Source organism: Tamandua tetradactyla, chromosome 3 (genome assembly GCF_023851605.1).
Source record: "Tamandua tetradactyla isolate mTamTet1 chromosome 3, mTamTet1.pri, whole genome shotgun sequence".
Lineage (NCBI taxonomy): Eukaryota > Metazoa > Chordata > Mammalia > Pilosa > Myrmecophagidae > Tamandua > Tamandua tetradactyla.
The window spans coordinates 109,989,954-110,006,735 of NC_135329.1; the positions used below are offsets into that span (position 1 = coordinate 109,989,954).

General features: G+C 34.1%; 1 protein-coding gene across 1 annotated transcript in view; it reads right to left on the bottom strand.

Moving 5' to 3' along the window:
• LRP1B (LDL receptor related protein 1B) overlaps positions 1 to 16,782 on the bottom strand; it is a 1,945,542-nt gene that overhangs the window by 88,903 nt on the left and 1,839,857 nt on the right. The window contains exons 78-80 of the mRNA XM_077153691.1: positions 6,882 to 7,105; positions 5,725 to 5,831; positions 304 to 420 (exon numbers count right to left, since the gene is read on the bottom strand). Coding sequence (XP_077009806.1) covers positions 304 to 420; positions 5,725 to 5,831; positions 6,882 to 7,105 — 448 coding nt within the window. The remainder of the gene's footprint in view (positions 1 to 303; positions 421 to 5,724; positions 5,832 to 6,881; positions 7,106 to 16,782) is intronic.

The following is a 16,782-nucleotide window of genomic DNA, read 5'->3' on the forward strand; positions in this document are numbered from 1 at the left end:
TAGGCGTTAATCTTAACTACTTGATGTGCATTCTCTGAATGGGATAGTCAGAGGACAAGGTTATTTTCTGGGTCTGGGCAACAATGGCCCATGTTTGTCCTAGAGTCAAGAAGTTCTTCCACCCTGGTCTCTGTTATTCAAGTAGGGATGAAAATGTAATCAATAGTAAGAGCTACAAGTTGAAAAGAGAAAGAATTTTGAGGAAATCCAGAACATAAAGCTTCCATGTGTATGTGTGTGTGTGTACATAAGAATCTTTACATTTTCAATGAAAAAAAAAACAACAAAAAGCATTTTACAGACCTTGTTTGCTGCTGACAGAAACGACTAAATCAGAGCCATCGTAGAGAACACTGCCAATGAGGGAGAGCTCAAAGTCAGCCCAGTATATGCGCTCACTAAACTGATCCACAGCTAGACCTGCAAAATCGGTATGCATGGACAGACAATGGAAATTCATCTGAGATTATTTCAAAACTATATTGTGCTTATGGATGACATGTTCACAAAATTGGCAGCCAGTCTATGCATCATGGTACTGTACAATTCAGAAAACTACTCAATTCTCATCTCAAATACAAGCATTCAGATTATATAGAAGTTCTTTAACAAGTTCTAGCAAAAACTTCACATAGGAAAAGCTATCCTAAATACCCCTTATTTCTATAAATACTGCCTTTTAAATTATGACAGTTTTCTACCATATTTTTTCCATTATATCAAATTTTATCTTCTGAATATAGTAATATATGAAACAAATTCATTGTTGAAATCATTTATCCAACCTTTATCAAAAGATTTCTGTCAAATTAGGTATACCTTGAATCCATCCATGAAAATGCAGTTCTTGGCCCACAAAAGGTTCATAGGCATAATCATAAGGCATTTTCACCTATGTGGAGTAGTTGGACTAAGGTGTTGTGAGACATCTGTGTGCATGCTGAAGTTCAAATTAACTAATAATTGATGTGTATGGTAGGAAAGAATTAGAAGTAAATTTCCAATTCAGTTCTAGTGGTGCTTAAATTTTTCATTCTTGTCACTAATTTGCTCTGAGACTAGATGCCTTCATGTCATCATCGGTAGCTACCAGTGAATAACAATGAATCAGATAATATATTCAATTACCAGTGGTCTACTATTTTGAACTACAAAAATGATGGAAAATATAGCACCTTTATATTTAGTTTGCTTTTTTAATTTTCTAACTTCATAAATGTTACTGGAGTTCAGCTAGAATATTCTTGCAAAATATCACCAAGATATAAAACATCTTAGGAATTAAACTATGCCTTCCTTCAATATAGAAGAATAAGAAGATCCATGACACATGAACTCTATAATAAATCTTCACTACTATAGATATTAATTTGTGAGACTTGCTGGTCTTTGGAATGACATATCACATATTTTGAAAGTACATGCAATTAATATACTTTGATGACTGCATATTAACAATCTTTCCCTATCAGGGTCTTCATTAAATAGCCGAGTTACACCTCAATGGCAGGGCAGCTAAGTGAAAGTTATTTTTGAGTTTGTGATAAATGTATTCCTAAGTAGCTGAACCAAGACTTACCAGTCAAACTGAGAAGGCATGATCAAAGTCTTCTGGGAATAATTCTTCAGTTGACTGTGTAGATATAGTCCAAATGTAACCAAACTAAATACAATTATTGCTCTTCAAGTATAACATGGAGATGCACCATGCTCACCTACCCTCTGAGCAGTGACTTAGTTAAATCAAATGGTCCTTATTTCACTAGTTGCTGCACAATGATTAATTTTATATTTGGAGTCATATTAGGAGTTACGTTTTTGCTTCTTTATGTACAATTATGGATAACATGAAACATAAAATGATCCACTTTTCTGCAGCTGCCATTACATTTCAAAGCAACTGTCTAAAAAAGGGTTTAAAACATTTTTCTTCTTTCCATATCAACCTAATACAATAGAGAGGTAGATATAACAAAAAGCAGCATTTAACAAAGCTTAGCTTTACATTAAAATATATTCAATCTAATAATCATAGAAAATAAGAACACAATGAATGTCTAGTCCAAGTTAATTAACCATGTAATTCTTCAGATTCAGCAGCAGTAAAAAGATCCTAAAAGTGTCATGTATTGCATTATTGATCTAGGCTGGTCTGAGATGTATCCATCTTTCTCAGTTTTAGTTACATCAGGCTGTGTTATTGAATGCCAATGCACTTAGGTAAAAATTATATAACAATACTTTTAGATGTGTGGGATTTATATGCCAAAGGATCCACAAATCAATGATTTCGCTGTTTTTTTTTCCTTAAGCCCTTTAATAAAAAGATCAACTTTTAAATTAAAAAGTTAATAAAGGAATCAACTATTTTCCTGTTACAGAAATGAGTCAAGTTTATATGAAAGAAGAAATTGATTTCTATCTTTAAAATATCACATCTCCTTTTTGTCTTTAATAGAGAACTGATAATAAAAAGGGAAAAAAAAAAGCAAATCCCGAGTCAATCATCCTTATCAGAACAGGGAGTGATGTATATTTGGACTCAAGCCAGTAGAAGTATAGAAAATTTTAAAATAAAATGCCATGCTTGTTCTAATCAAGCATAATGAGATCACAATTTGAAGGATATATAAAAGATAAAGATATAGGCTCACTAAGTTTTAGTGATGCATGATAATGGCACCAATCATGTGCTCATTTTCTTAACATCTCCCATGATAGCAAGAGTGCTATTACATTTCAGGAATTTTTCATCTCTCTTTTGTGCAGCTCTGAAATTTTCCACGGGTTCTCCCATTCTTTCCCAACTATGATCTCAAAATAGTAAAAGAAAAGAGTCAAAACTAAATCTTATGAAAAGTGACCATAGTGCCAATGTGATATATAAGGGAGAAAACACGGAGATAGAAATAAAATGATTGTGTTTCCAGAAATAGAGAAAAAAATTATATGTGCCCTGTGTTAAAGGAAAAGCCCAAATTTTTAAGGTAGCAATAACCAGCAAGTATGCACTACCATATTATTGATTTACAAGGTGATAAAAGAGTGCCAAAAGAAAATCCGAAGGTATTTACTATGGTATCAAATTTTATTTTCAACAAATAATGTCTAAATACCTTGGCTTTTAAGATCCTGACATTCTTGGAAGGTATCATGTGCTCTACATTGCAGGACCTAACACAGAGCATTCTCTCATCTAATGCATACAACAGTTTTAATTGTTATCCCTTGATTTTACCAATGATGAAACCAAGATTTCAAGACAATCACTTCATTTCAGAGATAACACAGCTCATAAGTGACTTCCTGAGATATAACAACGTGCATTGACTCCAAAGATGTCTTCGCTTTTCTCAGGCTGCATTATCTGCCCATCTTTGAAAAGCCTACCCATCCTTCAATGACTTGTTCAAATGAAACCTTTCACCTAATTTTCCTGTACTTGAAATAATCTTTTTTGCCTCTGGACTCCCATGATATTATAAAACGGCTAACAATCTCACATTTTGTCAAAACCTAACTACTCCTGTGCATGCCTCATTTTTTTTTCACTGAGTGCAAACTCTATGAGAAAAGGGACTTCCATGTTTATCACTAAGTTACCTGTATTTTAGAGCAGATTGGCTTGTACATGGAGGCTATACCACCCATGTGGCTTTCACTTAGCCCACTCCAGGAGACACAGTGATGCCTTGCCCAGATTGCTTTTACTGGTCAGTTTCAACCATCCCTCAAGTGCTGCTTTAGAAACTAGAGACTCAAAGCTGCCTCCCCTTTTCCAGAAAATTGTCCTCAGCTGACTAGAGGAATCTTGCCTGGGAAGTATATCTCCTCAGGGCCAACCACTGGCTGGCAGATAGAGGCTTATAAAAGGCTGTCTCCCTTGCCTGCCACTTTGCTCCAGAGTGCATCTTCTGTGCTTCAGGCCAAAATTAGACTACCTGAGATGCAGAATTGCTGTGCTCTTTCTCCTTCTTTCCATCCTTTACATGACGCTCCTGGACAGCCCTCTCTTCATTTCCACAGAAATTCTCTTGCTGGTTCTGCTTTAGAGAATTTGACCTAAGATACCTTCTTACAGCTGATTTTACAAACTGCTGCCAGTCTCATTTAAAAATGAGAATTATGTCATATATACTGTTGTTATATAAAATGTCAACATGGTGGAGGGGGGGTAGAATGAGGACTATAAGGGAATTCTTTGTACAAATTTTGAAATTTGTTTGCAAGGCTAAAATCAAACATAATGAAAATCATGTTTGACCTGATCATGTCACTTGCTTCCCCAGTACCCTCCAGTGACTTCTCCGAAAGCTCCAAGAGAATCCAAAGCTTTGTCAGTGCTTTTTAGGCCCTGGGTGATGTCTGCGTAGTCACCTTGCCACATTCCTATCTACCTTTCTCCTGAGTTGCTCATATGCTTCCAATAAAACTAACCTGCTGGCTGTCTTTCAGATATTCCACGTTCATTCCTAGCTCAGAAATTATTGCTCGCTCTGCTTGGAAGATTCTTTTCCCACAAATCCAGATGGCTGACTCCCTCTCTTTATTGAGGCCTCTCCTCATATATCTCTCTTTTTTTTAGAGACCCTTTCCCTGATAATCTTATGCCTGTAACTTCCCAATCCCTTATCCTTCCTTACTTATAACAACCTGATATCATATTTTTAATTCTATCCTCTGCAGGAACATAAGTTTCATGAGCGTTGAAACTTACTTCATGAGGGTGGGAACTTGATTCCTCAACATCTAGAACAGCTCTGGCATATGATGGGTGTTCAAATAGAATTGTTTACACAAATCAATGAGTTCAGACACACTTGTCTAAATGAGCCTAATTCCAAAGGCTGCTCCTTCCCACAAAAAGTAAAAACAATGTGTTGGGGAGGAAAGGTATTAACTATTAATAAGAACACAAATGCCAAATATAAACAAATTGCAAACTGCAAAAGGTATTACAAAGCATACTCGTTAAATAATAAGGCCTATAAACAATGCATGCTGTCCTTTTGGTGGGGTGGTGTATACCAAAGCATCCCAAAGGCCATTGCAGTGTGAAAAGGCAATGCTGTGGAAAAAGTGCTAATGTCAGACATCAAAAGTTGAGCAAGATTCTGGTAGTTGGAAAGACATTTTACATGGGGAGCTGGGAGGAAGATGACATGGGAGAAAGGACATGAAGGCAGAGAAAAGACATGTACTCCTGAGCAGTCCTGAAAGAATAGTCTCTAGTGGTAGCTTAGGAGACATGCTGGGAGGCAGATTGAAACCAGATTGAAAAGAGCTGCAAATGAAAGGTAAGCACTCACCAAACATGTCTTTCACAACAATTATTTATACTTTCTCACTTCTTTATCCATTTTCTCTCTGATCTTCTAGGAGTATTACCATTTCTGTTCCAACATCATTAACATATATCTGTAAAAATGTCCTAACATACTGCTGTCAAAATTTCATACATGTGATATTCTATTCATAGTCTTACAACTTAGGTCAATTTCAGGTAATATCCCCAAAATACAAATGGTGGTATGAGAAGGACCTGACCTTGGAGTTGGGAAAATACAACATGAAATTAAAATGAATTCATCAAGTCACACTATAAATTATTTTATCCATTTGTAAAAATGATTTGTATTGCTAATGAAACTAATAAAGAATTGTAACACTTATATTCTCAGTGCATCACTTCCCATTTTAGAGTAGAACAGAAATGTATCATACCTGTGGGTCTCTGTAACTTCTTCTGCACTAAAATTCTTCTCAGGGTACCATCCATGGCTGCTTCTTCTATATGGGAGTGGTCCCCAATGACAGTCCAGTACATCATCCTGAAGAGAGGAGGTGAAAGAGGTTAGCCTGTTGATGGTGCTATTACTACCTGCCTCTACTCCAAAAAAGCAGTGTCTCTCCAAATTCTGTGCATTAGAATCATCCCAGTCCCCTAAGAAACAGAGTCTTGGACCCAACTCTAACCTACAGAATGCAAACTTCCTATAGAAGTTCCCAGGAAGCTACAATTTGAACAAAATCTTATTTATGCACACTAAATTTTGAGAATTGTTTAATAGGATATACCACTGTTCATTATTTGATGTTTAAAGTTTGATTTGAAATATCCCATCAAAATGCCCTAAAAAAAGTCCCCTAAGAAAAAAATATTTTCACAATTTGAAAATATCTTTGTTGTGACATTCCATTATTGATGTTGTATCAATACGCCTTTTTAAAATAGAGTTAACTACTTTCTCAAACAAAAATTATTCTCTTCATTTAGATGATACCATACTGCGTAAACATAATTAGCACATAATGGCTGACACTATTCAAGATCCAATAACACTCTTTATAGGGTGATTATATATTTTCATTTTTATCGTTGCCTGTAGGTTTACCTCTTCAAGTAAAAGAGAGGAAATATTTGCATTGAATTGTTTAAATTTGTTTATATTTACACCTCCATCTTCTATTACACAATTAATCGAAAACACCAATACTCTACATTTCTTATGTTTACTATCTTGAAAACTCCGAAAACGTTTTTAATCTTTTGTTAATCTCAAAAGATCAACAATAGTAGCTATATGGTTATATACCACTTTCATTACTCTGAAAAATTCAGTATACAAACACAACCAGTCTCATACACACACACTGATTATATATCATAGCAACTTTTCAGGAAAAATCCATTTTTGAGCCATCATTTGGTGTGAAAAGGACATGCTTTTGTTCAGAAGGAGAAGTAGATGGATTTTCAGAAATTTTGTTTATCTATTATACATTGAACACTCATTGCAGAAACAAAACTACAGAACACAGGACATCTCAAAAAGTGGATACTCATATCCAAAGACATAGGCACAAAACCATTAACCTACCCTCTTTTAGGATTTACAGCAATAGCATAGGGTTCTCCAGCCATATTTGTTAAAAGTCTGGTGCAGTTGGGGCCGTTCAGCTGTCCTACGTTGACAGAGTACCTCAGGCTGGTCCAGTGAGTGGTGTAGTAACTGAACCAGTGCATTCTAGAATGATCAGTCCAGTAAATATTTCCAGCAACCCAGTCAACTGCAATGTCCCTGGGCCTTTTAAATTCAGGACACTACAACAAAGCAAAACAACAAAACACAGTATTTAAAAAAATAAATTAGTGATTTTTTTTCATTTATAGACTGAGATTCTGGGGAAAACTACTATTTCAATATAGTCAGGTGTTGACTGTTTCACAGATTTAAAAAAACACATATATTTTATTTTATTCTTCTTTGTATAGTTTTATAATTGCACAAATTTTAAGGGTATAACCCATTGGACTATTACTTATGTTGTTAAACCACCACCATACTGGAATATTTCCAGCACCCCAGAAGGCTTGCCTATGATCTCTTTCAGTCTGTATTCCCCTGAGAGTAAACACAGCTCTGACTTCTTACACCCTTCATTAGTTTAAACTAATCCATGTCAATGGAACCATTCTCATTTATGATTGTCACTCAGCATTGTGACATTTGTCCATACTATTTTATGTATCAGTTATTACTCTTTTCACCGTTAGATAGTAATTCATTATAGGAGTATAACACAATTTGTGTGCCATTCTACTGATTTATCATTCTACTGAAAAACACCCATTTGGCTTATTTACAGTTTGGGGTCATTATACCTAAACTTATGAATATTCTTGTATATGTCTCTTAGTGGACACAAACACTGGTTTCTGCTGGGTATTTACCCAGGAATGGAATGATTACTTCTTAGGATATACATATGATTAGCTTGCATAGTTTCTGCTGGAACTTTTTCCAAAATTTTTAGCAATATAGACTCTCTTCAACAATGAAAAGAAGTCCCAGTTGTTATGCATCCTTACCATATACAATTTGATTTAAAAATTGGAAAATTGTTAGTACAGATAGAGACATTTAGAGAGATACTGTATTAATCATCTTTTGGGATAAGTAATAATGCCTGCATTTATATTACATCTACTAGTTTGGATTTGCTGCTCAATATTCAGACTTATTGGACTATTGTAAGAAAAGGGTGAGAGTTCGAAGGGACTAGAGCAAGGAAAATAACACATGTTCTCTGCCCTTTAATTAATATGATCACTTTGAACGGAAACTAGTGTACTAATTAATTTAACACAGTCAAGTTTATTTTGCATAACCAAAAGTGAGAATGACTTCTGAGGGGTATCACATAAAAAATAGAAACACTTATTTGAAGGAGATTATAGCTAGACATGTAGTTGATGTATAAGAGCAGCAAAACCTGGCAACCAGAAGAAACATGGATTTTTAACACAATGATTTCCTGTGTTTTTAGTGGTCAGCCAACATTCTTAAGCAGTGGCTTAGATTAAAGGGGAAGACAGAGAGTGTCTGTAAAAGGACAGTGGATGCCAAGTAGCAGGAATTGCAAGTCAACCTCTGCAATGTGGTTACTGGGATCTCAAAGACGGGAAATATGATTTGAACTAAACATACAACTCATGGATACGTTTTAATAACCATTATCGTGAGTATTCTCCCCAGTTGGCTTCAAAACTGAAATTATGAAATGTTACAGTATGCTATTTCCTCAAATCTAATAATAAATACTATCCATCTACCCAGCAATATGTCAGGGTTAACTGAAGTTAACTGTAAAAAGCTTTGCAATATAGCATTCTCTATAAATGCTATAAAAATGAAAATCATAGATGGGAAGAATGTAAGATTTTTCCTATCAAAACCACAAATCATTTGCAAATGCTATAGAATAATCTAAATTGGATTTTTTTTTCAATTTGGGAGCATTCATATAATATTTAGAAGTAAATAAATAGCCAAAGGGTATGTGCATGTCAGTGTGAGACAGAAATTTAGAAACATGAGAGAAAAAGGCAAAATCACTATTGTAAGCTGTTTAGAGCTTGTTGGGCATATTTATCATTTTCTAGAGCAAACCTTTGGCATTTCAAAAATACAATGTCAGTTATCTAGCATAAGTATGGAAATGTATGTATCTTTTTTTATCAGATGTAATTACAAACATGATTTTCTATTGTACTGATATGTCTGCAAATATGGTATATTTCATGCAAAGTAACACACTGAATTTAGAATTTTCATGTTCTATCAGTCAGGCGAAAAACCAATGCTGATTATCTTTCTCCACCTGCTGTAAGCAGGCTTTACACCTGGCCTGCTGACAATTAAGAAGCCTAATCCCTAATATCTGTAGAGAATTAAGAAAGTTTGATTTAGTGATGCTTTTTCAGGAAAGCAGGCTGGTGAAGAATCTACCAATGGGGAATTCTAGAGGATAAATCAGATTCAGGTCACATCTCTAGGTTAAAGAATATGGATTAGGGAAAGAAATAAACTTTACATTTCATGCTCAGCACAAGAGATATTGGTGAGTTGTAAAGTCATTCAGCCCTATGCATTTATTCTCTGTTTCCTGGATCAAAGAATCCCTAATGGATTCTGGTAACAATAGAAATACTTAGGATGTGGAGTAATGATGGTGTGATGGTTAGGTTCTGGTGTCAGTTTGGCCAGGTGATGACGCCTAGGTGTCTGGTCAGGCAATCACTGGCCTGACCATTGCTGCAAGAATATTTCATGGCTGGTTGGAAAACCAGAGGTTGGTGTATTACATCATCAGTCAGTTGATTGCATCTGTGGCTGATTACACATCTGTAATCAACTAAGGTGTGTCTCCCACCAACAGTATAATACAATCAGTTGAAGACCTTTAAGGAAGAAGAGAAAATGTTCACTGTTTCTTCAGCCAGTGAGCCTCTCCTGTGGAGTTTATCCAGACCCTTCATCAGAGCTGCCAGCTTCACAGCCTGCCGTACAGATTTTGGACTGTTCCATTCCCATGGTTATAGGAAACACCCTTATAACTTTCATATTTACAAATCTCTCCTGTTGTTCTCTATAGAACCCTGACTAATACAGCTGGTCACCACCAATTAATTCAATCTGAAGCTATGATATCATCAGTGACAAGAGGACTCTCAGAGAATAATGGCAACAGAGTGAAGATATTAATAGTGCTTATCTTTAATAACTCACATCTCAACACTGAACAGATTATAGAACTAAGAGATTAGCAACAGAATGGTCCTATTCTCAAGAAGTCTTTGGCCATATTAGGAAATCATGTATTTTAGAGACTTCCATAGCAACCAAAATAAAATTCCTCTTTATTGCTGGTAGAATGACCAAGATGATCAATAGTATGGGCCATATAAAAGAGACTCATATTGAATGGATGTTAGCTGGGGGGTGAAAAGCAGAAATCCCTGCTGGATTTTGATATTATGAACAGGGAATTGATAGAAAGGCATTAAAATTGGTCAGGTAAATACAAAATGTGGGAAAACAGAAAACATAAAGTTCTTGGCCTGGATATAAAGTCTGTATGGGAAAACAGGAACCAGACAGCTAAGTGCTTACCTCCACAGAGGCTAAACACAAAATAAAATAAAATACACACACCAAATTGGAAAGAAGAAGAAGGAAACATAAAATAAATAGTTGCTTCCATGGCTAGTTCATCAGGCAGGCTGATGAACCGTAAGCACTAATGGAATGTGTCATGTCCAAGAACCTGTAGAATCATGAGGTTACCCTAACAGCAAAAAATTATTGCTCATATTGTTGCACAATGTAGAAGACACATTTTCACTGCTTTCTCCAGATAGATCTTTTTCCCTAGTAAGCTCTCTAAATCTAGAGCCAAATTTGAGTGAACTGAGGCAATCTTCTTTGGAGGGATATAGTACCCAAATGAAGGATACCCTTAAGTCTTTCAGAAAAATTGACAGCTTGATTGTAGCAAAATTAGAGGTTATGACTCTAAAGTACTAATCCTTTTCAGCTGTGGATTGTAAGGTATCTTTCCTTATTCCAGCTTCAGTAAACTAAAAATGTTAGTCTCTGGAGATATGTTTTTCAAGTTGGGGAAAGAGGAAAGAAGTATGAAAGGGGAGGCCAAGTATTTGAGGCAAGGGAATGCTGTCTTCTTTTAGACAAATATTCCTATAGGAAGCAATATACTTTATGAAAATGTAGTTAATACAAGTCTAGCTTGAAGTGATGGCATATATTTATTTGATTGTGATATTTTCCCTCTTTGCAGATAATCTGAGAATAGAAAATCCCATTCATTTTAACAAAGTTAATTGTTTCATAATGACATGTTATTAAAACGAAAATGTAAAGCCACTCTCCAGAAATTGAGTGTGTGTGTGTGTGTTTGTGCGTCCCACACTAAATGAAAAGATTACATTACTTCTGGCTCAAAAATGTAATATGCATTAGATAAATTCCCATAAACCAAAAAATGGGAGAAAAATAACTATCAATTTGAAATATTACGAAGTTCTATTGTTTCGCTAATATTATAAGAATATCTCTATATTATTTTAATCAAGGAGCTGGTTAGATATTAATCTGTTATCTAGCTATTTATTATTTCAATCAGGAAGCGATGGTGAAATGCAAAAATGACTAAGAAAAAGTTGTATTTAGAGTTGGAATATGTAAGAGTTGAAATCTATTTTAGTGGTAAAATCCCTGGCTTCCATTTACAAATTATTCTGGAGACTACATTATTTCAATTTAAGTAATTGTCAGGCTACAGAGATCTACTTTAGGACTACGTCAACAGGGCACAAAATCTCATTAAGGGAAAAACAAACCAAATAAAAATATGTAATTCTCAAACACTTTCTGAAAAAGACAAAATTTGTCTTTGGATTACAAATTTAATACTGTGTATAATCTCGTCCTTCAGTCCTTTTTTGTTTGTTTGTTTGTTTTAACATGCTCAGCCAGCCATAAACTTACTCCTTCTAATCTTTCTCCTTTCCGCAAAAAAGCAAAAATGACTCTGAAAGACTTATTCACACAATTACATAAACAAATGTTCTCATGGAGACTAGGAAGCACACTAAATTTGGAGCCAGAAGAACCTGGTGTAAGAACTAGTCTAAGTTTTTAATCTCTAAATTATATGGTCTATATAATAAAGACTGTAGATGATATGATTTGTGAGATAATATTAATTTATAAACATGTATTATGTAACAGTTGAAAATATTGCCTATTCCCAGTAAGCCTGTATTTTGTATAGCCTTCAGTAGTATATATTGCTAATTGTGAATTTTCAGGCATTAGTCAGTAAGTGAAGAATTTGTTGTAGCTTACAGAAGCACTGGTTGACATTATCCCCCTTGGTGAATGACCTGGAAATAAGGAAGCAAAACATTCTCTGAGAATTTCAATATTATCGTGAGAAGTGCTCAAAGTTGCCAGAAAGCAGAGATTGCAAAATGCGAGACTGAGATCTAAAATTTAAGCTAAAATAAAAAATAAAATGAAGTAGATTTTAACTTAAAATTTAGAAAATATTGCTTTAAAAATCAAAACCTTTGGATCTTCTTGAAAAATTATAATATATAAGATAATATATTAAAAATGGGTCAATATTCCAGAACAGCAGTCAATCAGCCACTGTTCTTGATTTAAAAGAACATGTCTTCTTTACTTTGCTACAATCACTGGGGTATCTAATGTCTGTATCCAACCTGTTTCACTCACTTATGTTAACTATTTAGCTGCTTTATTTACATACATGTGTTTGTAACTCATGCCTTAAATAGGCAGAAGGAGGTGGCATTGATAAATCAGGTATCCATCAAAAAGAGGGTTAAAGACAATAATGAATATATTGAAAATGAGATCTTGTGGATGAAGAGGAATTGTCAGTCCTTTTAGCAGATGTATATGTACAGGTACATGCACATACAACATATAAAATGGGCTCTTATAGATTGCCTCATCTATCATACTCATTCAGATTGTGAATTTATTTTATTTCTAGCTTCACTAAAATGAATTCATCTTTTAATGTGTTACTCCCTAGATTAACTCACAATAAAATTGCCAACTCTAAACAAATACATTAAACCCGTCATAATAAAGAATCTATATTGGGGGCTATTTTCTGAACTTCTTCAAATAATAGTCAAGTTTGTGCGTCTATCCCTTCAATCAGCAAGAGTTGTTTTAATTTAGGCCCTTTGGGAGAATTGAAAACAAAAATGTTGGCTGAGAACTTTGATCCCTAAATACAGTCAAGCTAAAAGTTAGTCATAATAATGGAAGTGATGTCCTCTTAATAAAGGAGTTTGAGTTCATCAGAATATGTAAGGTAGGAAGAGAGACTAGCAAGTCTGAAGGTTCTGAAGAGGACAGAGATTGCATTCAATGAATGAAAATATGGCCTCTGTATGACTGGGCCAAAATGTGAGTTTGTAGGTATTTAGGCATCGCTGTACTGGATAGTAGGAATGTGGTGGGAAACGAAGCTCATCATCATGTGAGGCTTGTGGACTTATGATGTGAATATGATGATCGGATTGATGTGCTGGGATCACTTGGGCTATGGTGTGGGAAATAGCTTGGGACTAGGCACCGAAATGGATGCAGGAAACTGAGAGGAGGTTTACTTAACCAACTCCATGAGGGAGAGTGGGAAAGCTTAATCCAGGTTATATGAAAGAAGTGGACAAAAATGGGATCTATCTAGAAATTAAAACATTCAACCTTGAGATGAGTATGTCTCATACTCACATATTTAGTATGAGAAGACTGAATTGTAAGGGATAATTCTCAAAACCAGGCTTGTTCAATACGATGGCGATGTGGGCTATCCATTAAGAGTAGAAACAATACCATTAACCACTAATGGTAAATATGCAACACTGGTTAAATGCTCAGCACTTACTGCCCACGAGCCCCTGTGCTAACTGCTTTCTATGAATGATATTCTTCAGTACAAGAGACCAGTAAGATGAACATACAAAGGAAGAACCTGTTCTTTGATAGACTATGAGAGAAGAAGGCAGAGGCTCAGAAAAAAAAAAAGTATCCTAATCAAAGTAAGTTTATATATTATACTAGAGCAGCCAGTGTGATTTTCGGAATTAAGTGGAGCAAGAAGCGTCACACCATGAAATTCTTGGTCAAACTTTTTCTCAGAATTGAGTGTTTTGCCACATCAAATGGGAGGTTTCTAGTAAAAAATTCTGATCTTCACTTAATCTGCAAGTGAAGTTTCAACTAGAAGACTGCCCACTTCCTCATGGGCTGAAGTAAATTATTTACTGCCGTATCTTCTGCTCAAAATATGGAATTACCTAATTCACACCCAGTATGACAAATACTTCTACTAATTTTGTTGATAGTTATCTCAAGTATGACACCTTATCAATTTCTTATCTGACAGACCTTTGTATCTTATACTATTCCTATGAATCCGATTTTCACTGAATATTGAACTAGTAGATGTAAGTGCTTTGATTTTGTTCACTTTAAGAATAGTCCTCAACTTTTCTTCCTCCATTAAACTGAAATGACATCGTGAAAATCAACAGAAAATGAAAATTTAGTACATTTTATCCACCAGGGTATTGAGATTATGAACATGGGAGAGACTCCTATTTTCACTGTGTACATTTTTATACTATTTGAATGTTTTGTACATCTGTGTGTTTTACTCTTTACAATTAAACAATTCTGAAGATGACACGCTTACACATTAAATATAAATTTTATTAAAAGAACTTTTGATGATTTTATTTGTATTTGTTTACCTGACCCACATTATATTTAAATTAGTTTGCAGTCTTGAAAGGGGAAACTGCATGGATTAAGGCCTATGGAAATGACAAGGAGAATCATTTCTCTGTTCTCTCACCACATTGTGAACTTTAAGTCCAACCAGTGCTAGTTCACTGAGATTGAAATTTTCCCAACATGTTATGAGGCAACTTTAATACATCTCAATTATAAAATAAGTTTCTAACAGAAATTGAAAAAACCTCCAACATACTAACTACTAGACACTGAGGAGGGAAATTACAATAATACACAGTCGGCTGTGCATATTCAATATTGATATAAGTAGTATATTTAAATATTTATTTGCAAATTCATTACCCCACATAAAATTCACATTTTTCATTCAATTCCTATAGTACACATGATGATTTCATTCTTTAAGGCCCTGAGAGAAAGATATATATCTACAATATGACTACCTACTCAAGAGAAATTTTTCTGAAAAATAAACTTTTGTGTACAACCATACATTTCTAATTATAGTCATAAAATGTTCTACCTTTAATGTTCTACCTTTAGATAATGCTAATAATGTATAACATACTTTAATCCCAGGAACACATGAATAGTCCATTATTAAGAAATCTAGCAATAGCAATTGACTACATTAACATAACTTTGCATACATTGATCTATAAATGCAATTTAATCCCAATCCAATTCTAAAGTATTCATTTATTCTTCCAAGCATATTCTAAAAAAAAATTCCTAGAATGGTAAATATGCAAGAATATCCATAGATTTTGAAAGGAAATGAGGATATACTATATGTAATTTGCCCTGTGACATAATCAAAATATAATATAATGCTAAAATGAATTTTAGAAGTATGTATTGGTGCCCATATTGGCATAAAGGTCCAAAGAATAGAATGGAGACTTCATAAACACCCACATATTTTAAGACTTTATTATCATAGAACATAATAGGAATGCCTTATCAGTCAAAAGAGAAATGATAATCTGTTCAATATTTTGGGTGGAAGTAAAATCTACATCAGATTATACATATATGCAAATTCCAGATAGATTAAAAACGTGTATGGGAAAACTAAAATATACAAAAATATTTTTAAAAGAATAGGAAATTTATCCATAATCTGTTTTATTAAAAGGTCTTCCTAAATAGATGTAGAGGGCAGAAAATTTGACAAAATGACAATTAGATCAGACTGCATAAAATTTGAAATGTTCTACATAGTAGAAAGCATCAAAAATAAATACCTTTGAAGCAATAATATATGTTTGCGTGTGACTTACAAAGGCTCAGAATTTACAAGATATATTAGGAAATAGAAAGATCTTATGAAAAATAAAATACTTTAAGGAATTTATGAATATAGGTTATAAATAGACCATAATAGAAACTTAAATTTGAATGGTAAATAAAACATGGGAAAAGATATTCAAACCTCATGAATAGTAAAGACATTCCATATCAAAACAAAAAAGTCATTCTCTATACAACAAATGGACAAAATTTTAAAAGATTATTAATTCAGTGGCAATAGTGTTGGGGAAAGTTCAAGTTAACATGTTGATGATGACTTAAAAAGTTGTAATCTTTTTGAAGGTGATCATGAAGTATCTATTTAAAAGTAAATTTGAATCTCTAATCTCACATTTCCACTTGGTAGACTGTTGGGACTGTTTGTTATGTTTGTGCACAAAGATATTCATTAAAGTATTATTTGCAATAGCAAAACAAAGCACAAAGAGTTATATTTGCCAAAATAAAGATATTCACATGAACTCTGTTACATCCATACTATGAATGCAATCATTATAAGAATGACACAGATAAATGTGCTGACATGTTAGATCATCAAACTTTTTTAAGTGAACAAAGTAAGCAGAAACATAATATTTTATGATATTCTATTTATGTGTTATAGAAACATTAGTGTTGGGCAAGTACGATAATTCGCACTCAGGTGAATGGATTAGACCATGTATGGGTGTATAACAATATGCTACTCAGAAAAAAAGGAATGAATGAATCTCACATTATGCTGAGTGAAGACACCAGAAAAAAGGGTACTTATATGTATAAGATTCTAGAAAATACAAACTAATCTATGATAACTCAGATC